A 24,226-nucleotide genomic window follows, 5' to 3' on the forward strand; every position below is an offset into this window, starting at 1 on the left:
GTCTCGAAGGCACACGGCAAAAGCTGGCCGATATCCAGCAAATTCTTGTGGCTTCTTTAACTGCATCTCGTTACTGAGTGCTAGGGAGCTCCGACATCCTGTTTACGCCTTCACAGAGACCGAGCAGAAAAAAGTCGTACACGTGCGCATCGAGTGCCGAATGCCCTTGGACCAGGATATTCCACTTGACTCTTTCGCAGTGTGGCTTTTGATGTAGTTTTTAGAAGGTCCGAGACAAGATGAAGCTATCGAAGCCGTTTGTGCGACTTTCGCGTATGCCAGCTCTGCAAACACGCTGTAACTGCAACAAACTTATCAGATACAAGCTGAAAACTGAACTGTTCACTCACATCCTTTCTACCAGGTTTTCCGAGTATTTTTCGTGGACAGCCCCGCCGTGCAACGAGCACCAACAACAGCTTACACATTCATGCACAGCTCAAGGATTCCCGATCGCCTCTTCAACGATAATTACCCGACGTCATCGCTCGGCGGCATCCTCTCAAGCTTATGCCGAAACTCCACTGATCTTGTCACGCCAAAGAATAACCCATTCCGTTCTAGAGACAAACCCTCATCCGCTCTTCGCTGCCGTCCACCATACACCGTTCCACTCCAGAATGATGCGCCTCACGGAGTCCGCGCCCTCGAGCGCAACCCGAACCGTTTAAAGGTCGACGCTAAGGCAGCCATGAGCACCCTTCGACTGCTGCCAGGGTGCCGGAGGGACGCAAGAGCCCAGCTCATAGAAAGCCGGATTTGGGGGCAGGAACGAGGATTATGAACAGAAGCTGAAAGAGACCGGAAATGCTGGTGAGGATGGCAACGGGAAGCGATCCCAGCTGTGGAATGTATGCCCATGATAGGTGAGTGGACATGTTCCATATTCAGTCTGACAGCCGCTCTGCCGCTTTCCGAGAAGCTGCGAGCGCGCGCATTCCGGGTGCGTCGAGATTCGCCGCGAGAATTCCGGCAGGCATCTCACCAGATCGCATTGCGCGAATCGAAATTGGTTTTGGGATCAAAATTTGCGTTGGACATGTTCATTCTTCGCTACGAGAAATGCAAGGAAACCAGGACTCGCAACAAGAAGATCCCCTTAAGGTTTACGGACGAGATCTGGTCGCCGAGGCTGAGGCAGGTCGACTGGATCCGGTGATTGGTCGCGATGCTGAGCTGCGGCGTGTGATTCAGATCCTGTCAAGGAGGACCAAAAACAATCCGGTTCTAATCGGCGAGCCCGGTGTGGGCAAGACAGCAATTGTTGAAGCTCTGGCACAGCGTATCGTACGTGGTGACGTCCCGGAAGCGTTGTCAGGTACCCGAGTAGTCGCTTTGGATATGGCTGCTTTGATTGCTGGAGCAAAGTATCGGGGCGAGTTCGAGGAGCGTCTGAAGGGTATAATTAAGGCTGTAAAGGAGTCCGCGGGAAAAATCATTCTATTCATCGACGAAATCCATACTGTTCTCGGTGCAGGCTCCACTAGTGGTGAAAGCATGGATGCAGCGAATATTCTGAAACCGGCACTCGCTCGCGGCGAGCTCAGATGTATCGGTGCAACTACTGTTGACGAGTATAAGAAGCACGTGGAGAAGGACGCAGCGTTTGAAAGGCGGTTTCAACAAGTCTACGTATCTGAACCCTCCGTTGAAGAGACGATATCAATTCTGCGGGGCCTTCGACCCGTATACGAGAGTTTCCACGGTGTTCGAGTAACTGACGCGAGCCTCATCGCAGCAGCACAACTGAGCGATCGGTATATTCGCGACCGCTTTCTACCAGACAAAGCAATCGATCTCCTAGATGAGGCATGCAGCGCTATCCGGGTACAGCTAGACTCGCAACCAGAAATTATCGATCGCCTCGAAAGGCGGAAGCTGCAGCTCGAGATTGAGGAAACAGCGCTGCAACGGGAGAAAGACAAAGCGAGCAAGCAACGTCTCGAAAGCGTTCGGGAAGAAATAGCGAAAATAGATGAAGAACTTCGACCCCTGAAGAAGAAGTTTGAGAAGGAGATGCAGAAGGTGAATGAAGTGCGACACATCAGGTCGAAAATTGAGGAGCTGAAACGAAAAGCGGAGCTTGCCGAGCGGCGTCGGGACCTTGCGCTCGCCTCTGACCTACGATTTGGTGCGATTCCGGAGTTGCAATCACGACTGAGTCAACTTACGCGAGAAATTGATGAAGAGCGATCCCAGCGAGCATTACATGCGAGTTCGCGACTTTCAGGCACAGAGGCAGAAAGTGCTGTTCTGGTTTCAGAAACAGTGGAGCCCGCGCACATTGCCGAAGTAGTCTCGCGCTGGACCGGCATACCCGTGTCGAGACTAACGCAAGGAGAACGAGAACGCCTGCTGCATCTCCGAGAGCGCCTCATGTCGCGAATTGTTGGCCAGGCGCAAGCCATATCTGCTATAGCGGATGCGATTCTTCGATCCCGTGCTGGATTTGGCCGTGAGCAACAGCCTATTGGCTCTTTTCTGTTCTTAGGACCCACTGGTGTTGGCAAGACTGAGACGGCCAAAGCGCTCGCCGTGGAGCTTTTTGACACGGAGAAGAACATTGTGCGCATCGATATGAGCGAATACATGGAGAAACATGCGGTCGCCCGGCTCATTGGATCACCGCCGGGCTATGTCGGCTACGAAGAGGGCGGCCAGCTCACGGAGGCGATTCGGAGACGTCCTTACTCCGTGGTGCTCCTAGACGAGGTGGAAAAGGCGCACCCGGAAGTCTTGAATATACTTCTCCAAGTTCTAGATGATGGAAGGCTCACGGATGGGCACGGGAAGGTCGTCGACTTTAGCAACTGCGTCATCATCATGACATCGAATATCGGCAGCAAGTATATCCTCGATCTCAACGGCAGCGCAAAAGATGCTGAACCGTTTGTAATGGAAGAGGTTCGCCGTACTTTCCGCCCAGAGTTCTTGAATCGGCTGGATGCGATTGTGTTGTATAACGCTCTCGGTGAGGTACAACTAGCTGCAATTGTCCGTTTGCAACTTGCGGACGTGGGCAAGCGCCTTGCGCGTGAGCAGATTATGCTGCAGTGCACCGATGCTGCTGTAATTCGCATCCTGAATGAGGCGAAGGCGAATCCTGCGTACGGCGCTCGGCCTATTCGACGCTTCATCGAGCAAGAGCTCGTGACAGAGTTGAGCCGTATGCATATTTCTGGTGAATTGCTCAGCGGTGGCCGTGTCATCGTGGATGTTGATCAGCGTGGGGACTGGATATTCCGGGTCGAAAATCCCAGCCTGATGGATGACGACGAATGATCACGCCCTTCTGTTACCGCACTATGCAGCCGTTTGAAGCAATATTGGCATAATAATACCTAAACCCTCATCAGATACAAGCTGAACACTGAACTGTTCACTCACATCCTCTCTACCAGGTTTTCCGAGTATTTTACGTGGACAGCCCCGCCGTGCAACGAGCACCAACAACAGCTTACACATTCACGCACAGCTCAAGGATTCCCGATCGCCTCTTCAACGATAATTACCCGACGTCATCGCTCGGCGGCATCCTCTCAAGCTTATGCCGAAATTCCACTGATCTTGTCACGCCAAAGAATAACCCATTCCGTTCTAGAGACAAACCCTCATCCGCTCTTCGCTGCCGTCCACCATACACCGTTCCACTCCAGAATGATGCGCCTCACGGGGTCCGCGCCCTCGAGCGCAACCCGAACCGTTTAAAGGTCGACGCTAAGGCAGCCATGAGCACCCTTCGACTGCTGCCAGGGTGCCGGAGGGACGCAAGAGCCCAGCTCATAGAAAGCCGGATTTGGGGGCAGGAACGAGGATTATGAACAGAAGCTGAAAGAGACCGGAAATGCTGGTTAGGATGGTAACGGGAAGCGATCCCAGCTGTAGAATGTGTGCCCAAGATAGGTGAGTGGACATGATCTATTTTTCTTCTGACACAGTTGCAGCTGCTGCGCGAAAACAGCGCGTAAACAGAGTGGCCTCGCTTTCAAAGAGCTACGTCAGACACTGTGATTTTAGGCGCTCGATATCTTAGCGCATAACTTAAGCTTCATAAACTTAGTGGGTAACTGCACACGAGCGCAGTAGCGTGCCCACGTAGCAGCCTGCTGCAGGCACGAATAGTTCACGAGAGGCAGCGTTTGCTTCGAGTGCTCGCACAAACGAGGCGTCAGGCCTCATGGGAGGCCGCCAAAGCAAACCGCACAGCAGCTCTCCGCCTGGAGCCAAGCAGCGACACACGGCACTGGAGCAGAGCTTGGTGCAACCTAGAGCCTACACAGACAATGAGTGGGACGAGGTTATTTCACGCGTTCGCGCTCACGAGCGGCAGCTATTCTCCAAGAAACAACAGCTCTTTGAGGCGGCAAGTACCGCATACAAAAAAGGACAGGGAGCAGAGGCAAAGCGGCTCTCTCGAACTGCTCATCAAACCGATGAGAAGTATCGGAGGGCACGTCAGGAAGCCTCGGTAACAATTTTGCACCTAAGGAACCATGGGAAACCTGCGGATACTTTAGACCTACATGGCCAATATGTTGAGGAGGCTCTCTCGTTCACCAAACAACGACTCAAGGAGCTGCGGAATATAAACAATGCGCAACGTACATCGAGTCTGTTGATCATAACAGGTGCCGGACACCATAGCGAAGACGGTCGAGCGAAAATTCGGCCGGCAGTACTGAATTTTCTCCGGAAGAAGGGATATTCCTTCAAAGAAGAAGGTCCTGGGGCTTTCAGGGTTCATTTGGGCGCGGAAAGCACAGAGGGATGCTTCGCGTCTCTACTTCGGATGCTGGGCCTGAAAAAGTGAAGCCTATGGCAGTCATCATCAATGGACCTGGTCAGTGCATATCCTGGTGAACGGATGGATTCAATGTCAGGTCATATGCCATGTCGGGATCCTCAGACTCGTGGTCGCCGCAAGGAACGAAAGCAGGTATCGCAGTTAGCTCTTCTCGAGAGCTCGCGTACGAACGCCCTACTGTGAAACCTCTACACACGATGAAACTCTCAAGGCTTGAATTACGGCTCGAACGGGGTTTTGCGATATACAGTTCCCGAAAATAGGGACGTATACGAGCATAGAGAAGCGCCGACTCATAGCCGCGAAATATTTTTGCGACGAACTTACCGCCTTCCGCAAGCATGGCTACGCAGAAACGGAGAGCAGCTTGAACAAGTTCGCACTGCACGTATTCGTCAAGATCGTGCAGACCTGTAACGTCAGGGGCACCGTCGCTAAGTACCAGATCAGCTCTGCGACCACCGAGTGCGCAACGAACACGCTCCAGCGTATCTTCCTGAGTGATGTCTCCTTGCAGGGTACAGACTCCTGGAATGGGAGCTATGTCCTGCAGATCAACAGCAACGGCACAGTTTCCCTCCGAAGCGCTCTCTGGCAGACGGAGCTTCTGACTTACAACCTGCGACCAACTTCCAGGGGCTGCACAAAGATCAGCAACGGTGCGAACACCGGTAAAAATCCCAAACTCATCGTCCAGCTGAAGTAGCTTGAAAGCGGAACGAGCCCGGAAGCCTTCCTCTTTTGCTTTTCGGTAGTAAACATCCCGCTTATCCTTACTTCTCGTCATACTATGAGCTGCGTGTGCAGGACTCGACAAGTAGGTCTACAACCAGAGCATTTGTTTGAATGTGCTGCGTCGCAGCCTTGCGACAGATGAGAAATTTCAGCTCTTCGTTGCAGGTTCCGCCGTGTCATGTCGTCTGTTGCATCTGCTATCCGATAAGCAGTGCATCTCATCATCACAGCTGGCCCAACCAGAATCGTTGAAGTTGCGCTACTCACTAGGAACGAAGTGCTCATACGAGTAGCCACGTCCCAGCTGACAAGCATTTATGGCACAGCCTTCGTGACTCATTCCTTTGTCCCCTACAAGTGCTTGAACATTATCGCCTTAAGATGAAAAAAACACAAACGCGCCTGTGAAATACTGGTACCCTTCCTGAACCTGTGAGTTGGACACATATCGAGAGTTAGTCCACTGACGGTTGGGCACTCTGCCTCTGATACATAGTGGTGAATTGAACGATTCACCGCTCCGCGCCTTGGAACGCAGGAATAGCGCAGTAGCTATCCCTTTCCATCTTATTTTTAGGTGCATGGGCGCGTGTTTAGTGCTAGAGCAGCTCAACAGCGTCAATTCGATACGAACAAGGTAGTCGCACTTCAGGGGTCATAAAGGTCTGTAAGGTTCGCGGTACTGTCGCGACGGCACTCGAGGTACGCTTTGACATCGTAGAGCTGCAAAGCCTAATCGTTGGTTCGAAGGGATAGCTAAATCGGTGTAGTACTCCATCACGATACGCAGCTCCAAATATACTCGCTAGACGGCTACAGTTGCGTCGTTGTAGCGGCATTGCAGGCCAACACAGGCAGTTCAGCATCAATATACACCGTCTTTGCGAGCAAGGCGGACTTGTCTTACCTACCGGCACGGATGCTTCGAGGCTTTGTGGTAATGCTGGGCGTTTCGGCATCTGCGACGAAGCGCCGATATGCACCGGGGGGCGTCGCCGCTTAGTAGAACAAATAAAGATTCAAATCTTGCACTCCACAGAACAATGCGTTGCACTAGCAGGTGATAAACTAGCGGAGTTGCAGGCTGGAACCGAAAGCTTCCATGAAAAATATGCGAATCAGAACGAAACGCTATACCTGTACCGGATCCAAACTGAACACTGAACTGTTCACTCACATCCTCTCTACCAGGTTTTCCGAGTATTTTTCGTGGACAGCCCCGCCGTGCAACGAGCACCAACAACAGCTTACACATTCATGCACAGCTCAAGGATTCCCGATCGCCTCTTCAACGATAATTACCCGACGTCATCGCTCGGCGGCATCCTCTCAAGCTTATGCCGAAACTCCACTGATCTTGTCACGCCAAAGAATAACCCATTCCGTTCTAGAGACAAACCCTCATCCGCTCTTCGCTGCCGTCCACCATACACCGTTCCACTCCAGAATGATGCGCCTCACGGAGTCCGCGCCCTCGAGCGCAACCCGAACCGTTTAAAGGTCGACGCTAAGGCAGCCATGAGCACCCTTCGACTGCTGCCAGGGTGCCGGAGGGACGCAAGAGCCCAGCTCATAGAAAGCCGGATTTGGGGGCAGGAACGAGGATTATGAACAGAAGCTGAAAGAGACCGGAAATGCTGGTGAGGATGGCAACGGGAAGCGATCCCAGCTGTAGAATGTGTGCCCAAAATAGGTGAGTGGACATGATCCTTTTTCTTCTGGCATCAGAGTAGCCGGCTGATGTATGCGAGTCACCTTCGACCGCAACAATTCCGATTTATGCAATGCTGTAAATGGAGCATGCATGAGCGACTGCAGTGGGAGCACCTATCAGTCGAGCAAGCGTTCTTCTTTAGAGCTTTTATGCAGCACACGGGGCCTCTTTTGCTGATGACTGCTTCTGTCGGAGATCTTTTGAGCTGGGCTGAACCTGCACAGCGGGAACGTTTAGAGGAATGTTGCGCAGACCATTACCCGGATTTTGAGACTAGCGTAGCTGCTCCAAATAGATGCCATTGGTGAATATTGTGTTCCAACTCAATTTCGTTTCAATTCCGCTGCGGAGTATAACAGGAAATCGAAATCACTATGCAATGTATGGATTAGAGCGCAGACGAATTTCCTAAAGGATGTATTCTTTATCGAGCAGTGCGATGAGGACTGCACTCCTTGTTCAGGTTATTCATGCCCCAGTACTCAGATGCCAGGGAACACTGAAAGAAACGAGTAGATGCGCTTCAGGCAGAAAACCGATTCTCTCGAAGACTGCTTGCAGGTCAATGGTAAGAAAAGACATGTTGATCACGTAATGGTAAGCAAAGCGCGACGACTGCAGACGCCACTGGCGTCTCTTTTTCTCAACAGCCTGTCCGCGTGGTCCTGCAAACACCGGGATGAAGTCCCAAAAAAGTCCCACTTCACTCACGGCCATCTTCCATCGAAATCGCAAAGACAGATTATCATGATATTCGCGATCCGCATGGAGCAGAGGAACGTCGATTTGTTTTCTCAGACGATGATAGTTCCTTCGGCAGAGGTAGTCCGAGCGTATACGTTGTTTCTCGGAGATGTGGCCTTTGTATGTAAGATCGAACTTGAAGTGAACTCCGACATCATCTGTTCTAGCTGCAGTGGATTCTTTTAGAGGCCCCAACTTCGCTCATAGAGAAGGCTTATACAACAGCGTCCACGTTGTCGAATTATTCAAAACTTGTACTTGACTTCTGGGGACGTCCATCTTTTAGACTACCTGGCAAGTGGCCATTACCCTTGCGTTCGAGCTATTGCGGATTCTGTCCGTTTTGAACTGCCTTCTTTCTCTCTTTACACTTCGTTTTACAACCCTATCGAAGGAGTATTTTGTATCCAAAAACGCAATGATCGCTCCGTTGCGCGAACCGGCCAGGCGTTCAGAATGGTGGCACACTAGAGCACATTTCGTCTTCTCCCGCAAGTTCTTCTTGCCCCGGGGAAGTCCTCACCTGAACATATGAAGAAGTTCGTTCATTTTCAAATGTAATCTGGATAAGGGAAAGTAAGGGTATGGAAGGTGAGGATCCTGGAAGGCTGACGTCGACCGCTGCTAGAAAAAGACGAAAAACAGTTTTAAACCCGGAAGAACAAGACAATACGAAGAAGCAAATAGAGAGGTCAGACTTCAAAGGCTGCACAAAAGGCGACATTACGACGAGACGGTGGTGGAAGCAAGTCTTATTGGACATATCAAGGGTCTCCACGAGCCAAATTTGCAAGAGGCCATCACGAACTGTTCTGAGTCGTGCTCCAGTAATATTTGCAACGCTTCTTCAGGTCTGATGCATTTGGTCAGGGAGATGTATCGCGACGTGACGCATGTGGAAGCGGTTGAGATTCCGGACGAGTTCTTCGACAAGACCTTTATTCGTCACCTAATATTTGGCACAGGAGGAACCTCGACGTGAGACAATCGCTTGCTCGCCTTCTACGAATATCACGCCGAATGCCGCTCCGACGGTACTCGATACAGGGGTTACCGGGATATTTACAGCCATGGAGCGATGGATTACCTCACGAACCTCAAGAACCATTTGACAATGAACCTCGAAAGCTTCATGATTCGCTCCACCTTTGCATTCTACCGGGACCTGTCTCGCAAAGGAATATGGGCCATCATCGGTGTCATCACGAACGACCCCATCATGAGGATGAGATCGAATTCCTAGACAAGAAGACGCCATTCTGGAGAACTAATGAAGGTTCTGTAATCCGTGTGGCTCTCGACGACCACCGTGCGGTACTTGGACTGGCGAATCCAGTAGAAAAGGCATCAGATATGCTAAAAGATGAAAAAATATTACCCCCTCATCCTGCACTCTTTCGTGATCCTGAACTGAGAGCTCGAACGCAAGGCCGGAATGGAGCACGGCCTGAAAGCAGATAGAGACGAAGAAGCGGAAGGGTTTTCTGCACGAGAAGCTTTAACTTCGTCCCATTTTTCACAATCAAGTCATACTTTGTGACAATCGACTTGTGAGTCCTTTATGGCACAATGGAATCTGTCCGAAGTTCGATGTAAGCAGGGAGGAATTTATAGGCGAGAACAGGGAGCCTTATTGGAAGAATATCTTCGATTTCAAATGTCTCGAAACGAGCAGGAAAACTTATTTGCCGGGACAATCGAACACGATGGAGTATGCAAACGTGTTCACTGTAGTAGCTTGAAGGTGGATCGTCGTATTTTGTCTTCGTTGTCGCCCATGAAGAGCCATGTAGGAAACAAGGAGGCGGGCTCTACTACGCAGGAAGTGCAGAAGAACGACTTCATTGTAAGCGTGGACCCAGGGAACACGAATATCGTTACCATCGCGGCATCCAAGTGCCGAAAAGATGGCGTCGATGGCAACTTATGCCAGAAAGACATGCGTCTTTTAAAGTTCTCGAGAGCGAGAAAACACGGAGAATCGGGAATAATGAATGCAAGGAAGAAAAGTGAGACGTGGGACACAGGAATGAAAGAGCATCTGGAAGCGATCATCCAGGTGACGAGTCGTGGAGCGGACTTTGAAGTTTTGCGAGAATTCATAAAATTTCAGAATGCTCATGACGAGGAGCTGTGGAAAGAGGATACAAAGCCGCTATGGGCTCGTCAGCGACTGAATCTGCTCGGAGGGAGGCAGCGTGCATTCGCCAACTTTTTTCAATGAGTTGAGCGCCCTCAAGGAGGACAAGAGTCAAAGCTTGGTGATAGCATACGGAGCAGGGCACTGGGTGACCCAAAAGGGGAGCATACCAGCTCCATCGAAAAGAGCGCACAAGGAGTGCGCACTCCCTTTCGAAGTGATACCGGTGTATAAATTCCGAACCACATACCTGCATCATGAGGTGGGATGCACAATTCAGAGGGGCGAAATAGAGAAAAGCAAGCGGAGCGCTGATAGAGCAGGAAATAGCACAAGGGGCACGAGTTCGAGAACCTCTTCCATTAGTCAGGTCAAGCAGCGGCAGGAAACGAATGGAATTCGTGAATTGAGACTTGAAACTACCTATAATATCAGGAGATGTGCGGTGCTTGAAGGGAGATCTCCGGAGCTGACGCGAACGAACTTTGTGGAGCAGCCTCCGGGGCTCAATTTGTATTAGGAGAAGCTGAAGCCGGCAGCACGGCTGCGGACGAAACAGGTAGGGAGGTGCCTGCAGCTAGATACTAATTTCGCTTCCATGGTTGCGAAACTTTTTCGTTTCGAGAGGAGTTGACTCGCTGCGGTTTTTTCGCCAAAATCGTGGCTGCGAAGTCTCCGGAGAGCAGGCATTTTCAATAGTAAATTTAACAGCTTCCAAAGGTCCGACAGTTCCTTTCGCGGAATGGAGTCGGACGACGAAGTGATAACTTGCGATGGACGGAGTGCGCTTCCTTCCTTAGCAGCGTACTCAGACGTTTCGGAGCATGTTGAACCGCTCATCAGATCGAAAGCTCTCCGTTTATACGAAGACCTGTTTTTGGCCTGCTCGGAGTGTCCGGATAGGTTTCCTTTCAACATCGCGATGGGCCTTCACGACTTGTATGTTTCGATTTTTCGGGCTCTAGCGGAAACAGCCTCGGATCCAGGAGACTCTAGCGAACTCGGGAAATTACTTGCAGACCTGAGGTCTCAGCGTAATCTCTGGCTCTTATTGCACATCATGGACAACGCTGATTGTGAAGCTCGTAGAACAGTTTCTCAAAAACGTATGTCGCCCATGTGCACTCGGAGAGAGCGTCCTGCTGCTATCGACCAGCTCTCACGACAGATCTCGATTGATGGAAGCGGGTTCCTACCAAATCCGCTCGAAACGCTCCCCATGGTCACTTCCTGTCGTCGAGTGCTGGAGTGGCTGGAGCGTACGTCTGCACTGGACCTCGACTCCTCCATGGGGGCACACTATGCTGCACTGGCTGAGCTGGGAAGTCTGTGGGATCCGTCATATCGCTGGGGGCTCTCCCTGACCAACGGCACTGCATTTGACATGGACGCTCCGTTTCGTGGTGATCTGCGGCTAGCTGATGAGGATTTAGAGGCCGATGAGCGAATCTGCCGGGCTTGCTTTGGCCTTCTCCGCTGCGGTCGACTAGAGCATGCTCTAGAGCTGCTGCGACGCACTGGTCAGCACTGGAGGGCGGCGCTTTTCCAGGGAGGCCATTCTGCAGCCCTGGAAGCGGCCGACGGATCAGATGGTTCGCACTGGATTCTTTGGCGAAAGATGGCTCGTGACATCTCGAAGCTGGATGTGCAGAACTTTTGGGAGCGTTCAATACTCTGCCTGCTCTCGGGAGGAGCGGTGCCAGTATCTCTGCTTGACGCACCATCCATGGAGGATCGGTTATGGGTTCGACTTTGGAGCCTTTTAGATGAATTCATCGGAAGTCGATTGGCCATCCTGTTGCGAGCCAGTACCAACCAAAGCACGTACTTGGAATCTCAGAAGCCGTCGAGCATTACATCATCCGAGGAGACAATTTTTTCAACTGCTTCGGACATTCCAAACGAAAGTTTGTTTAAGGCTATCAAGGAAAGTGGGACTCGGGCAGACTCATCAAGGGCCGCGCAGCTTTTCGCCATTTTGCCACTAATAGTCGATCCGAGCACACGCTCGCAGGAAGAAATCCTTCGCACTTTACTGAAGAATGCCCGTGACACGTCAGAGTCACCGTCAGATTTTCCGGATGATTCGAGCGATGAGCGGATTGTAAGCGACCTATCCCATTTTTCGCTCTGCATTGCCACTCATCTCCATTGGTATCTAACCGCTTCGAAATCGGATGGTTGCTGCTCGGAGACGCACCTTTTAGGGGACTTACTTCTATGTGCTTTTATTCAACGGTTAAGAGAGTTTAGCGGGAAATGTGAATCATTTCTCGACTTACTGGCGCGTTATACTTTGGCCATTTCTGCAAAAGAGCTGCGAATTAGGGCAGTTATCCGTCTCTTATGGAACAGTCCCATCGCTGAAATCCGTGACATAATTTCTGCGGTTGATGAAGTTTCGCGTTCTAATGAAGAGGCCGAAATATTCGCAGATATTGTTCTTGAGTTTTGGAGCTTTGCTTGGACGCATGTTCGGGAACAGCTGCGCTCTGGAGTGGGATCCGTCGATGAAAAGGACCTCCACAGGCTAGAGTATTGCCTCGATCTGCTCAAGGAACTTGGTGATAACTTTGCTAGCGTCCACGCTTCCAGTTTAATGCAGGTTATAAGAGAATTTTACTCAAAAGATCAAATTTCAGCTACGAAATCGATGATACGGAGAGAGCGCGAGAGTGGCCATCCAAATATAAGGCTCCAAGAGGACGCAGAGTGGCAGTGCTGGTGCGCGCTTCTTGAAACAGAGGATCTCTACCTGCAGTGGACGGACTATATGTTCGACCGAGGCCCCACTCGAAGACCCCGAAGACCGCAGAGTGACGACATCTCCGAGCTTGAATCGTACGAGATATCATTGCGTGAGTGGCTCAAGGGAGTTGATGATCTTGCTCTCCAAGCACTACACAGCTGCTTGAACTTGCTGCATGCAATTGCCTATCTTATACACGACCGGAATCTCGAATCCAGCTCGTCCGATCTAAGTTTTTGTGTCCGAATATGGTGCTCAAATCTTCTCTCCAACGTCTACGAAATCTCACAGAACCCAACGGCGTGTCGAGTCTTACCGCGTCGCGCAGACGTTTTTGTGGACTTGATGAGCTTCATTCCCCCCGAGACGCTTCGCTTATTGACGCAAAGATTAGGTCATGCTTGGACTGTCGTCAGGACGCGAAAGGAGCTGTCCATGTATGATCAATGAAACGAAAATGTTCTGACCATACAGTGCATAAATACATCCACTTCCAAACGCCTCCGAGCCTCGTTTGACGGCCCCCGGCTACCTGCTTGAGCTTTCCCTTGAGCAAATCGAGCGTGAGAGGCTGCCCTACAAAATTTGACCGCCCCAGCTCCTCGGGGCTCGTATTCTGCACCACACGTCGTCTGATATGGATGGACGCAATGAAGTCTCGGCTCTCGAACTCCACACGTTTATTGCCTCTGGTGGAACTCGCAATTGCAAGGATAGGTAGACCTCGTGCACTCTGTGCCACTGCGGCTTCGTCATGCTCTCATTGCGCGAACACATTTCCCCACCTATCTCCCCTTTTCTTACCCTTCTTCTTCGTCACTTGCTCTTCTTCGCTCGATTGCCGGCGAGAAGAGGATTTTTCGTCCATCCCCGACTACCGAAGATAACCGCATTCCGGGGCCCACGAGTTGCGTATCGATACCGTTCCCTTGGAATTTTCGTTTCTTCAACTGAAGACACTGCTCTATGCCGTTAGGTGAGGACCTTCCCGCACCGAGCAGCACATGCGGAAGAAAGACAAAATGCGCCCCGATGTGTCACCGTGCGCTGAATGCTTCAGCGATTCGCCCGGTGGAACGGTCATTAGGTCTCACGATAGAAAACATTCCGCCGATGCAGTTGGAACACGGAGCGCACGGAGGAATGAAAAGCAGCTTTGCCCCGAGAGAATCAGCAAAAGCTCGACCGCAAGGGTAATAATGAAATGTCACGCTGTCCAAGAGAAGAATATCGCCAGACGCCAGGGGAAAAGTCTTTTGTGATTTGACGAAGTGGTTGGTGCTGCTGTATGAGCCTTCTCTACGAGCGAAAACCGAGGCATCCAAATGAATCCACTCTAGCGAGAAGAGATTGGTCCGCGCTCTCTTCGGGTTCGATCGTGGATACATGGGGCTCCCTGCCCCGCGAATACCCATGTACATTCCGACCGATTCTTCTGGAACAAGTCTCATTGGCTGGAAAAATGAACCGACGTCCCTAAGGATCATACCGATTGAGACGTTCTAGGAACACTGTAGATGCGATTTTGGTGCAAGATGGCCGTGACTGACGTTGGAACTTTTCTGCGATTGTACCCATCGTTTTCAGGATCAGACGAATTTGCTGTTAAGAAACAGAGATGCCCCAGGTGGCTTCGATTGAGGGTTTTACTTTCAGCAAAAGATTATCAATGATCCGTTTTCTACCATTTACAGAAACCAGTCCTTGAGAATGATAGTTTTTGAGCGCAGCTCGTATACTTGTTTCGTTCAGTGGCCCTCGACCATCTGGTTTCTGTGGTGTGACTGACCTTAATGTGGAAACCAGTCTTTCTTGCATTATTATGTAAAGAATCTATTCTACAGGCGATTAATCTAAGATCTATGAGGTACGTTCGATAGTGACTTCGATCTCCCGCTAAATACCGCAGTAATTTGGAAAAGAATTGAGCTAGAAGAGTCGAATAATATTACAAAAGCGCGCCACTGGATGACGCCTTTCAAAAACCTCTTGGCAGCTTTTCTTCCAGCGGTAATGGACTTTAGCGCTGCTTCAGGAGGAGACGACCACTTGAATCATTTATATGAGAAAGGCCTGCTCGTGAGGCCCGGAGATTTGCGTAGAGTTTTGAACGAAACTTCTCAGTGTACTCCCAACGGTCTCTACCAAGCTGATGGTACGGGCATAGTACGCTCGGCCCGAGTACAGCAGAGAAGGCTTATAGTGTTGTTGCCCGCAATCCTGCAGATTGAGACAGTAAAGGGAACCGGAAACGATGAGTCGGACAAGTTGCTGACTTTTGGTTGGATAACGGGAATGAAAACAGCCACACCGCACTTGAACTTTCTCCGCACAGATGGACGTCACGTATGTCTTAGAGGACGTTTTATCCGTCCAAGAAATACAATTTTGATCCTGAAAAATATGAGTGGATTCCAAAGAAAGCGTCTACTTCGAGTAGAAGATGTCATCGAGGAAGTTCTTGTTTTTGATGGGCAATTGATAGAGACGGATGATCAAGGTCATCCTTCAGATAGACCAGAGCACATAAGGGCAGTGCGTCGCATAGCGTGCGCTACACCGAAAATTGTGGTGACTGCAGATAATGCAGCACCTGGCCAATCCGGAGGTCCTAGCGTACCAGAAAATATGCAAGGAAGACATGTGGGGCAGGCGCTTGAGTGTACCTTAGTCTGCGAGGAAATGCGCGCCCGTGGTGAGCTATCACGAATCCCTGCCGGAGGTTTGACTGGACATCTCTCTGAGGAGGAGCAACTTCAACTGAGTGAACAGCATAAGAGGCTCTATACGGTGATAGAGGAAACGTTTGCTGCCCATGCTATGATTGATATGAACTGAATTACGCAAGACATTGCTGTCATCGGGATGTCGCATCATATGGCACGGAAGCTTCCCATTAAGGACTCATGAGACAAATCACAATTGCTGCTTCATTAACTGGGCCATAACGTGTGCCATTTTCAGCTGTTTGGACATCCGTAAGGCGCAGCAGCAAAAGTGCCTGCCGAGGGAGACGCTTGTCCAAATACGAGGCAGTAGACCAAACGAGAATTACGTTTCCATCTCGGTCGCATGCCAATTTCGTCCTGAGCGTTTTTTTAAACATGATGCAGACGACGTTTTGTACTTTCTGGGAGATGGTGGCCGTGGAAAGCTCTGAAACGAGTTTGAGAATCAGGGAGCGTGTATCATTTATTTCGTCGTTCCTCTCATTATCTGGAATTGAGTGTCTTATGTGCGCATCTAAGAGCATGAATGTAATATATAAGAATGGGTCGAATCAACTTCGCAAGACCGGAGAACTACTGGGCGACAGCAAATTACGATTTCTTTCAGAGTCCGGCGTAGTTGTGGACTAAGTGTGGGACGCCCGCAGATCTTTGTCAAAAGGTGCCTCTACATTTGATTTATGCACAGCTATGCGGAACTGTTTGCAAACAGTGAAGAATATAGCGGATTATAAGAGGCTGAGAGCAGATAATCTTTTGCTTAAAATGCTTAATCAGAACGGACCACGCGAAATTTCAGACAAGCTTTGTGGTTGCAAAGAGAAGTGGACCACCGTGATCGGATCTTACGCAGGCCAAATTCGAGTTCGCAGCAGGGCACGGAAATTTGGCTGTTTCATTACGTAAAGGTTAGTGAAGGGGATGCACCCCTCTGAGTTACATTCATTCAGACTGTGGGGTTTATAGCTTGACTGTGACAGTAAGAAAGTAAGTCCGAAAGCTGCGTGTGCGTTTTCGTCGCAGAGAAGGGCGATTCATAAACAAATATGTTTCTTGCCAGATATTGTGACGTATTCGAGATACACAGAAACCGCGATCTTCTTCCTTCTAAACCAGCTTCCATGAAGCGAGCGAACAACGTGTCCCTCTGAGCCTGGATAGCAGCGTTCATGGTTTGCATCAAGAATCACTCAGTGCCAAGAGAGCGTGATGAGCAACTCGCACTTCGTGGATTGATGATAATGGAGGCCCTTATTCGATCAAACGCAAAGATGTACATTTGCAAAGTGGAGGACTCGTACACCTAAATATTTTTCACTGTTCAGCGAGTATGTTGCGCCAAGTGAGCATACAAATCAAAAAAAATGCGTGAAAAAATTGCCGCATCCATCTTCAAGGCGACCAACATTGGCGTATAACGATGCGCATAAGTGCAATGGCGGGAAACGCAGAAATCAGCTGTCCCTACAGATATTCCCTTTTAAAGCAAACAGAACAGAGGGAGGAAATGGCATGAAATCTGCAAGGGTAACAGTGTAGGGGCAGGACCCTGTGGGTACCATTTGCTCACGCGCTAGGGTACCGAAGTCAGCACTAAATGGAAAAGATCTACGCAGACTGACACCGGCGTACATTCTCGTGTTTGGGTTGCTTCCCAATGAAGTCCAAACCAGCCTTTGAAGTATTTTTCTCTACATCCGCTTCCTTCTTGCTCGATCCTGGTACCGACTTTAAATACGCTTGTTTCACATACAACTCCAGTTTTGATGGTAGCAGCCGAAAGATGTTGATGGCAGTGTTAGGGTCCCTGTTTCGGTGCCTCCGCCTGTAGTCCCAGCATTTGATGCTCATATGGCATTTGCCATCTGCGTTGAGCTCGCCAGTTTTATAATCGCTGTACATTGCCTCGTTGCGCTCTTCGTGGATGTGAAACTATTCTGCGGTTAGGTGTTCCTATGCGTCCACCACAGCTCGCAATCCGTGGGCGGCCCTGTGGCGCTTGAATGCTTGCGTCAGCGTATGGTCCACGTCGTTGATGGGTACAGAAGGCTCTCCTCGGTGCCGTCCGCCAATTCCGCGCCCGATACCGTACCCAGCAATCAGGAGCTTTTTCCGCACGACAACCTCAACGAGTGTTCTGTCCGGCGCACACGCAAGTTTATGGTCTTATTTTTCGTAAGGGCACCATTCGGAACGCTGGAGGGGTCCTATTCTCCCCTGACGAGAAGACCGGATCACGTGCTGGGATCAAATTGAAATTGGCGTTGCGATTTTGCGCTTTGCCGACAAATTAAATTCGATGGCCGAAACCATTTCCGAAAGTTTGCGCATTGCCCGCTGGTATTCACAGAAATTTACTAGAATATTGTTCGGAGAAAGAGTCATTTTTATTGTAAAATGCTTTACGTTCGCATCGATATTATTCCCGACGGATAATTTACTTCAGGAAATGTTTGGCACGCCTCTACCGCGCGGTCTCTAGATTTCATGGAAGACTATATCATGCTTTTCGTGCTTAAATAGATACTTCCGGTCACCTTCTGCTTCATCTGTTGGTTTCAATATTTTTAAAATCCCTGTGGCATGACGAGAATGGCCGGATGCAAATCTCTCAACGCAGAATATCCGATCCGCTCGACTTCGTAGTTGCACGAGATTAGCCCTCTTTTCCATATCTTTATGAACCGCCAAAAGGATCGCAAGCGAGGGAACAGGAATCTCATTCGATTCCCTTCTGACCCAGTCCAAAAAGGAGATAACTGACGTCGTGTCGTCATCGACGAGCCGTTGGACACCTGTTACACTGTGAATCACAAGCAGCGTACTACTCGTACGCGAAACGCTTTCTTGTTGGTGATATCCAACAACAAAGTGCAAGAATTCTTCAATACTACTCCAGTGTTCTTTCGCATTGCGCACCTCCTCCGTTGTAGTTCTCACTGTGCACAGCTGTGGACCATCCGGCAGGCTTTGCCAGCTGTCAATGACGAGACGAGGCGTTGACACTGGAGCAGTGGAGGAATCCCTCCCTGAATAGTCGCAGGAAAAGCGGAAGAAACGCAATCTCGAAAGCGGCCTGGAGTTAGAGTCCTGTACTTTGACCGCAGCACTTCCGTGTTGCCTTCCTGAATCTCGAGTAAAGAAGCTGGCGATTTCTTCCGTATCCACAACAACTATTTCAAGGTTTGAAAAGCCCGTGGCTTCTTGCAAAACCTTGACCACAAAAGGGGTTGCCGAACACTGCGCCTCGTCTTCAAGGAGAGTCACAAGTAACCGAGATACGCTTTGATCAGTGCAGGTTTCGTACTGGCTCCACCAAAAACTTGGAAATCCACAAGCCGCCGCCGTTGTCTTGTCCCAGCCAATCGTACTGGCCAAAAAGTCGCGCTCCATATCCAGTACGAGAGTCTGGCACTTTTAAGTGCATTCCCAATCCACGCAGGCGTCGGAATTCGCTCTTCCCCAGGAGGATCGTCACCCCGATTGATGTAGTGTCCCGTGAGGCAGTTTCCTTACGGCCGCGTTCTCGCTTAACGTGGTTCGCAACGAACGTTGATTCTGCAACACTGAGTCTATTATGATTGCACTGACTTAGAAAATCTCTAGTATGCAAAGAGCGGCACAGATCCGATCATTGCTTAAGCGAGAGCAACTTACCAACGCAGGAGTTAGTTGCCCTGCCCGTGGCCTGGCAGAGTGTCTGCTTGGGAGAAACTCAAGCAGTTTTTCCCGGCAAACTGCCGTTATTGTCGGAGCATCTATGCGTTCGTTTTCTACAGAAGATGGCTTTTGTCGGGACGGGCAGCTCTCCCTGAACAACATTAGAGACCTGCCAGGCGCTCGAAAGCCGAAGAAACGTGTCGGTCGTGGTCGAGGCTCTGACTCCGGAAAGACCTGTGGCCGGGGGCACAAGGGGCAGCATGCACGTTCTGGATCTTCTCTTCCCAGCAGGTTCTTTGAAGGCGGTCAGACGCCGCTAGTGCGCCGGATACCAAAGCGTGGCGGGTTTCCGCTAGTTGCACAAAGGGACCCGCTTCCTCTCAACTTAAGCCTCATCCAAAGTCTACTTGATAAGGGTCGCCTCCGCGTGAGCAAAGACGGTACTATTACCATGAAGTCGCTTTACGATTCGGGTGGAATCCTTCGATGCAGCAGAGCGAGGTTTAAGCTGTTCAACTATGGAGTCAAGCTGCTAGGTGGCGGTGCTAGGCAGTTCAGTGCACCTCTTCATTTCGAAGTTACGGACGTGAGTTCTTCTGCTCTCAGAAGGATACATGAATGCGGTGGCAGTGTAACACTGGTGTACTACAATAGACTTGGACTACGGGCACTACTGAAACCCGAAAAATTTGACCACTGGACTGTCTTCCGCAGCGATTTGACGCATTTTCAAGGAGCAAACATCGATCCAAACACAAATCAGGCGATTGTTGTCTACGAGTATGACGATGTGCTCGAAAATGATGCATTATGGCCTCGTGGCGAACCGCTGCCGATTGAAGAGCAGTTCTCGCTTGATTTTGGAGCAACTTCGACCGATGAGAGCAAAACAGACCGGTTCACGCTGCCTTCCGACGAGCGTTTTTTTCGTATTTTAAGAAAGCTTTTCCATGATGATGAGAAGCTCATGTCGGAATTTCTCGCCAACACGCCGATGGATTTGGGCTCGATTCCATCGCAATCTACCCGACCGGTCATCGTGAAACGGCGAGTTCGCCTGCTTCCGAATCATGCGCGACCTCCTCCGAGGCTTCTTCTGCGCTATCCAGAATTCGATGCTTATGGCAGATCAGTGAATTTCTTGAAGCCGCGAGTGCCACTCGAGCATCAGGGAGCTCAATGAAAAGGTATATCTGGTGGAATCAAGCGATACCTTCGCTCGTTATGTTAAAGCCCAACACAAAATTGACTGGTGCAGTTCTTGCTTGCGCTATTTCATCCAGAATGCGGTTGAAATCCGCAGCTGTGCATCCTTGGCATATCCGAGAGAGCCTGGCTGGAGACCCGTTTACGGTGCGTGAATTGTGTGGGTCTTATCAGGTGCATCGGTCGGAAGGTTTAGGTTCCCCAAATCAATCTTTCCTTTTTCCAATGTGAGTCATTGTTGTGTCACATGACTCGATTCTGTATCTTAAACACCTATCCATATTCAACTCTGGGTTGTCATTTCTGGATGCCGACTGATTGCGATAAACATCCTCGCCAGGAGAAGGTTCCTGGGTTCCCGTAACAATTCTGTCGTTTGGATTTTCACGTATTCTAAACCGTATATCACTCATGCGAAATCTGGGAAGATCGAAACTAAGAGCTCTATGCATTATGAGGCAAAAATTAGGCCATGTTGATCGTCCATAAAGGAAGCCGATGCACTTCTTGTATCATTCGCTGCTTGAAAATTGGTCGAAGAGTTCAACCTTCATTTTTGAGAGTGCATCATTCAGCGGGCGGTCATTCCGCAGTTTCGTTGCGTCACGGATTCGACGGATCGTTTGCGATCCGTCGAATGGTATTCTTAGTGATGGAAACCATGAGCATGCCAGATCGTCTCAACTTGCTGAATGCGGAAGAATCATTTCTCTTTCAGATCAGAGAACTTTCGAATTTATTTAACGTCGCCACCTCTAGAATCCCAGAGACTCGTGTGTTCGCGATTGACCTATCTGGCTGCCAGTTTTATTTATTCAGCTCATAAATCTATGCAGCTGGCAAATGAGATGCCTTCCAATTGGCGAGATGGTCGCAAGCAATTGAGAATTGCGATGATATCTGTAAGCACTTTTGAGCTCTGTGGGTGTACGTATGAAATACCTCATTTGACGAGGATAGAGACGCACCACCGCATAACCTTGTGCGCTGTACAAGCCAGCACATTCTGCAGACCGTGATACCATCTGGCATGCGCTTTCTCATCGGAGTATTTAAGCTTCTGCCTGCAACAAAGTTTCGTTTTTTCTTCTGGGCCGCGTCCGCCAACGAAAGGAGACCACGACGAGAAATGTTGTCACGTTCGCATAGCGGGGAAGAGATGTTTGAACTCTGCGAAGATGCTTCATCGTGAATGATTTGATAAGTAGGAACTCTCTTAAATATACACCTCTCACGGCGAGCGGATTCGACGTCTCTGCCCCAGACACCTGCAGAGCACGCAAGCAGCAGTCGCTGCGAACTGCTCGATCCATCAAAGTCAGCACTAAATGGAAAAGATCCACGCAGACTGACACCGGCGTACATTCTCGTGTTTGGGTTGCTTCCCAATGAAGTCCAAACCAGCCTTTGAAGTATTTTTCTCTACATCCGCTTCCTTCTTGCTCGATCCTGGTACCGACTTTAAATACGCTTGTTTCACATACAACTCCAGTTTTGATGGTAGCAGCCGAAAGATGTTGATGGCAGTGTTAGGGTCCCTGTTTCGGTGCCTCCGCCTGTAGTCCCAGCATTTGATGCTCATATGGCATTTGCCATCTGCGTTGAGCTCGCCAGTTTTATAATCGCTGTACATTGCCTCGTTGCGCTCTTCGTGGATGTGAAACTATTCTGCGGTTAGGTGTTCCTATGCGTCCACCACAGCTCGCAATCCGTGGGCGGCCCTGTGGCGCTTGAATGCTTGCGTCAGCGTATGGTCCACGTCGTTGATGGGTACAGAAGGCTCTCCTCGGTGCCGTCCGCCAATTCCGCGCCCGATACCGTACCCAGCAATCAGGAGCTTTTTCCGCACGACAACCTCAACGAGTGTTCTGTCCGGCGCACACGCAAGTTTATGGTCTTATTTTTCGTAAGGGCTCTGTGGAAAGCGGTGTCGTCCTTGATAAAGCGAGTACCGGAAGGAAAATCATCAAATTCGAAGATCAAGTCTGGAAGTTTCGACCCGAGAACGCTCTCTTTATGCAACCTGGCGACGCATTCTCCTGTGAAAGTGACTGCCACGATGACTGGAGTCCATCTCAAAGACCCTTTTCCAAGCACACGGCAGAGACGAGGGCCCCTTGGGGCATACTCCGTGGTGCGTGTCATGCTGCAGGCGAATGCTGTTTCGTCGATGACCGCAAAAGAGTGGCGGGATTTGTCCCTCGAACGGGATCGATTATCAGAAGTGACAAGTTCGGTGAACGCTCTGCATGATGTTGTGAGCAAGTCGTCAAAGGACTAGGTTGCGTGCTTTTCCTCACCAATCCAACCGCGCGAATTGCTGCACCCACGAGATGACCTGGAACAGAGTGATCAACAACTTGAAGAGCGCCTGGTTTGAGCATGCTGCGCATGAGGAAATGAGAAGAGTGGAGAATTATACGTCTGCACTGAATAATGAGGTTGCTTATGTTCTTTTACGAACCATTGCTCGAGTGCTCTGCGAATCATCTTGATTGCGGCAAGGTAAAGAATTCCAGCGGCAAATAGTTGATGGAGCCACTTCGGAAAGACGACAGAGAATTCTAGAGCTACTTATGAATCCGTGCATCCTTATGGCTGCACTTTGAATGTCACGGCTGTACATCTAACAGAGGTTTGGAAAGATATCGAGAGGAAAAAGCTCCATCTAGTTCAGTGCTCCATGTTGATCTGACATGGGCGTCGTCGTCGAATGAACTCGTATCACCGCTGTGCGCGTATCGGGGCCCGTGACTACGCGAGCTCGGGTTCCGCGCCGGCGAAGTTCAGACCGCGAGCTCCGTATTGGTTAATCCATCTTCGAGAGCCGCGACAAAGAAAGCTTTTCCAGGATAACTTTTGAGGCCGAATCTCGTACAGAAATGTTTGTGACTAGCTTCCAACTGCAACCAAAGGGTAAAGGATCGTTCCTGGCGCGCTCGGCTGGCTCGCGGAGTAGCCTCTCGCATTGTGGCAACTCGGGAGGCACTGTAGCGAAGCTAGAGAACGCCGCATTGGACAGAAGGCAGTTGTTACAGGGGCTTTTGGTCGCGGCGGTTGCCGTGTTCGCAGGGAAGGCGCAGCCAGCTCATTCAGGCAGTGAGCCTAAAATGAGTTTCTTCGGAGCGGACGCGCCATCTAGCCCGTTTAGTTACAACGAGTCGCAGAAGGAGCCTCTTTTCAAGGGAATCACCCCCGAGCTCCTCGAGGAATACCGGCTTGCAATCAGCGAGGCAAAGAAGCGAATCGAAGACTCGGGTGAAGCGATATCGACGAAATCGTGGGAAGACGTGCGAAGTGCGCTAAGACTTGCGCTTGGAACCTTGCGGAGCGTCTGCAGCAAAGTAAACGCTTATGCAGCGGCCGAGGCGACGAAGCAGGAGAAGAAGAAGATAGAGAAAGCGTATCGTGACTTCTTGAAAACAATCGAGGATATGGACTATGCAGCTCGTATGAAAGACCCGGATCGTGCAGAACGGCTTCGTACCGCGAGTATTGCTGCGCTCGATAATTGGATGTCCACTGTTGGCATCTAATTGTGGAATTATTAGAGGGCTGGCGCTCGTCGCAAGAATTTCACCACATTACTCCAGGTTGCGGCCACCGCTTAATGGGAAGTTTCCACAGGAGCAAGAGAGTTGATAGGTTTTTTCATTCGCATAAAATGAGAGTCGTGTTAAACATTCAACTCTAATGAACGGATATTCGAATTGTCGGAGATGTAGAACGTGTTCGTCGATTTCTG

General features: G+C 50.2%; 8 protein-coding genes across 8 annotated transcripts, besides 1 other annotated feature; 6 read left to right on the forward strand and 2 right to left on the reverse strand.

The window, feature by feature from the left end:
- Positions 1–1,062: 1,062 nt before the first annotated feature.
- CYME_CMC125C (heat shock protein 101) lies at positions 1,063–3,282 on the forward strand (the record flags this gene model as incomplete). The annotated part of the gene is made up of 1 exon (XM_005535280.1): positions 1,063–3,282. The coding sequence occupies one exon, from the start codon at positions 1,063–1,065 to the stop codon at positions 3,280–3,282; it is 2,220 nt and encodes a 739-aa protein (XP_005535337.1).
- Positions 3,283–4,177: 895 nt separating this feature from the next.
- On the forward strand, positions 4,178–4,810 carry CYME_CMC126C (similar to Nedd4 binding protein 2; the record flags this gene model as incomplete). Its single annotated transcript, XM_005535281.1, has 1 exon — positions 4,178–4,810. The coding sequence occupies one exon, from the start codon at positions 4,178–4,180 to the stop codon at positions 4,808–4,810; it is 633 nt and encodes a 210-aa protein (XP_005535338.1).
- Positions 4,811–4,841: 31 nt separating this feature from the next.
- Positions 4,842–5,591, reverse strand: CYME_CMC127C (probable tRNA methyltransferase Trm7; the record flags this gene model as incomplete). The annotated part of the gene is made up of 1 exon (XM_005535282.1): positions 4,842–5,591. The coding sequence occupies one exon, from the start codon at positions 5,589–5,591 to the stop codon at positions 4,842–4,844; it is 750 nt and encodes a 249-aa protein (XP_005535339.1).
- Positions 5,592–8,835: 3,244 nt separating this feature from the next.
- Positions 8,836–10,344: a sequence feature (repetitive element).
- Positions 10,345–10,879: 535 nt separating this feature from the next.
- CYME_CMC129C (similar to nuclear pore complex protein NUP107) lies at positions 10,880–13,336 on the forward strand (the record flags this gene model as incomplete). The annotated part of the gene is made up of 1 exon (XM_005535283.1): positions 10,880–13,336. The coding sequence occupies one exon, from the start codon at positions 10,880–10,882 to the stop codon at positions 13,334–13,336; it is 2,457 nt and encodes an 818-aa protein (XP_005535340.1).
- A 1,518-nt stretch (positions 13,337–14,854) lies between these two features.
- On the forward strand, positions 14,855–15,724 carry CYME_CMC130C (hypothetical protein; the record flags this gene model as incomplete). The annotated part of the gene is made up of 1 exon (XM_005535284.1): positions 14,855–15,724. The coding sequence occupies one exon, from the start codon at positions 14,855–14,857 to the stop codon at positions 15,722–15,724; it is 870 nt and encodes a 289-aa protein (XP_005535341.1).
- A 2,369-nt stretch (positions 15,725–18,093) lies between these two features.
- On the reverse strand, positions 18,094–19,008 carry CYME_CMC131C (hypothetical protein; the record flags this gene model as incomplete). The annotated part of the gene is made up of 1 exon (XM_005535285.1): positions 18,094–19,008. One exon carries the CDS (start codon positions 19,006–19,008, stop codon positions 18,094–18,096), a length of 915 nt encoding a protein of 304 aa, XP_005535342.1.
- Positions 19,009–19,222: 214 nt separating this feature from the next.
- Positions 19,223–20,458, forward strand: CYME_CMC132C (mitochondrial ribosomal protein L15 precursor; the record flags this gene model as incomplete). The annotated part of the gene is made up of 1 exon (XM_005535286.1): positions 19,223–20,458. The coding sequence occupies one exon, from the start codon at positions 19,223–19,225 to the stop codon at positions 20,456–20,458; it is 1,236 nt and encodes a 411-aa protein (XP_005535343.1).
- Positions 20,459–23,363: 2,905 nt separating this feature from the next.
- On the forward strand, positions 23,364–24,017 carry CYME_CMC133C (similar to oxygen-evolving complex component psbQ; the record flags this gene model as incomplete). The annotated part of the gene is made up of 1 exon (XM_005535287.1): positions 23,364–24,017. The coding sequence occupies one exon, from the start codon at positions 23,364–23,366 to the stop codon at positions 24,015–24,017; it is 654 nt and encodes a 217-aa protein (XP_005535344.1).
- Between the last annotated feature and the right edge of the window lie 209 nt (positions 24,018–24,226).

Source organism: Cyanidioschyzon merolae, chromosome 3, assembly GCF_000091205.1.
Source record: "Cyanidioschyzon merolae strain 10D DNA, chromosome 3, complete genome".
In the NCBI taxonomy this organism is placed as follows: Eukaryota; Rhodophyta; class Bangiophyceae; order Cyanidiales; family Cyanidiaceae; genus Cyanidioschyzon; species Cyanidioschyzon merolae.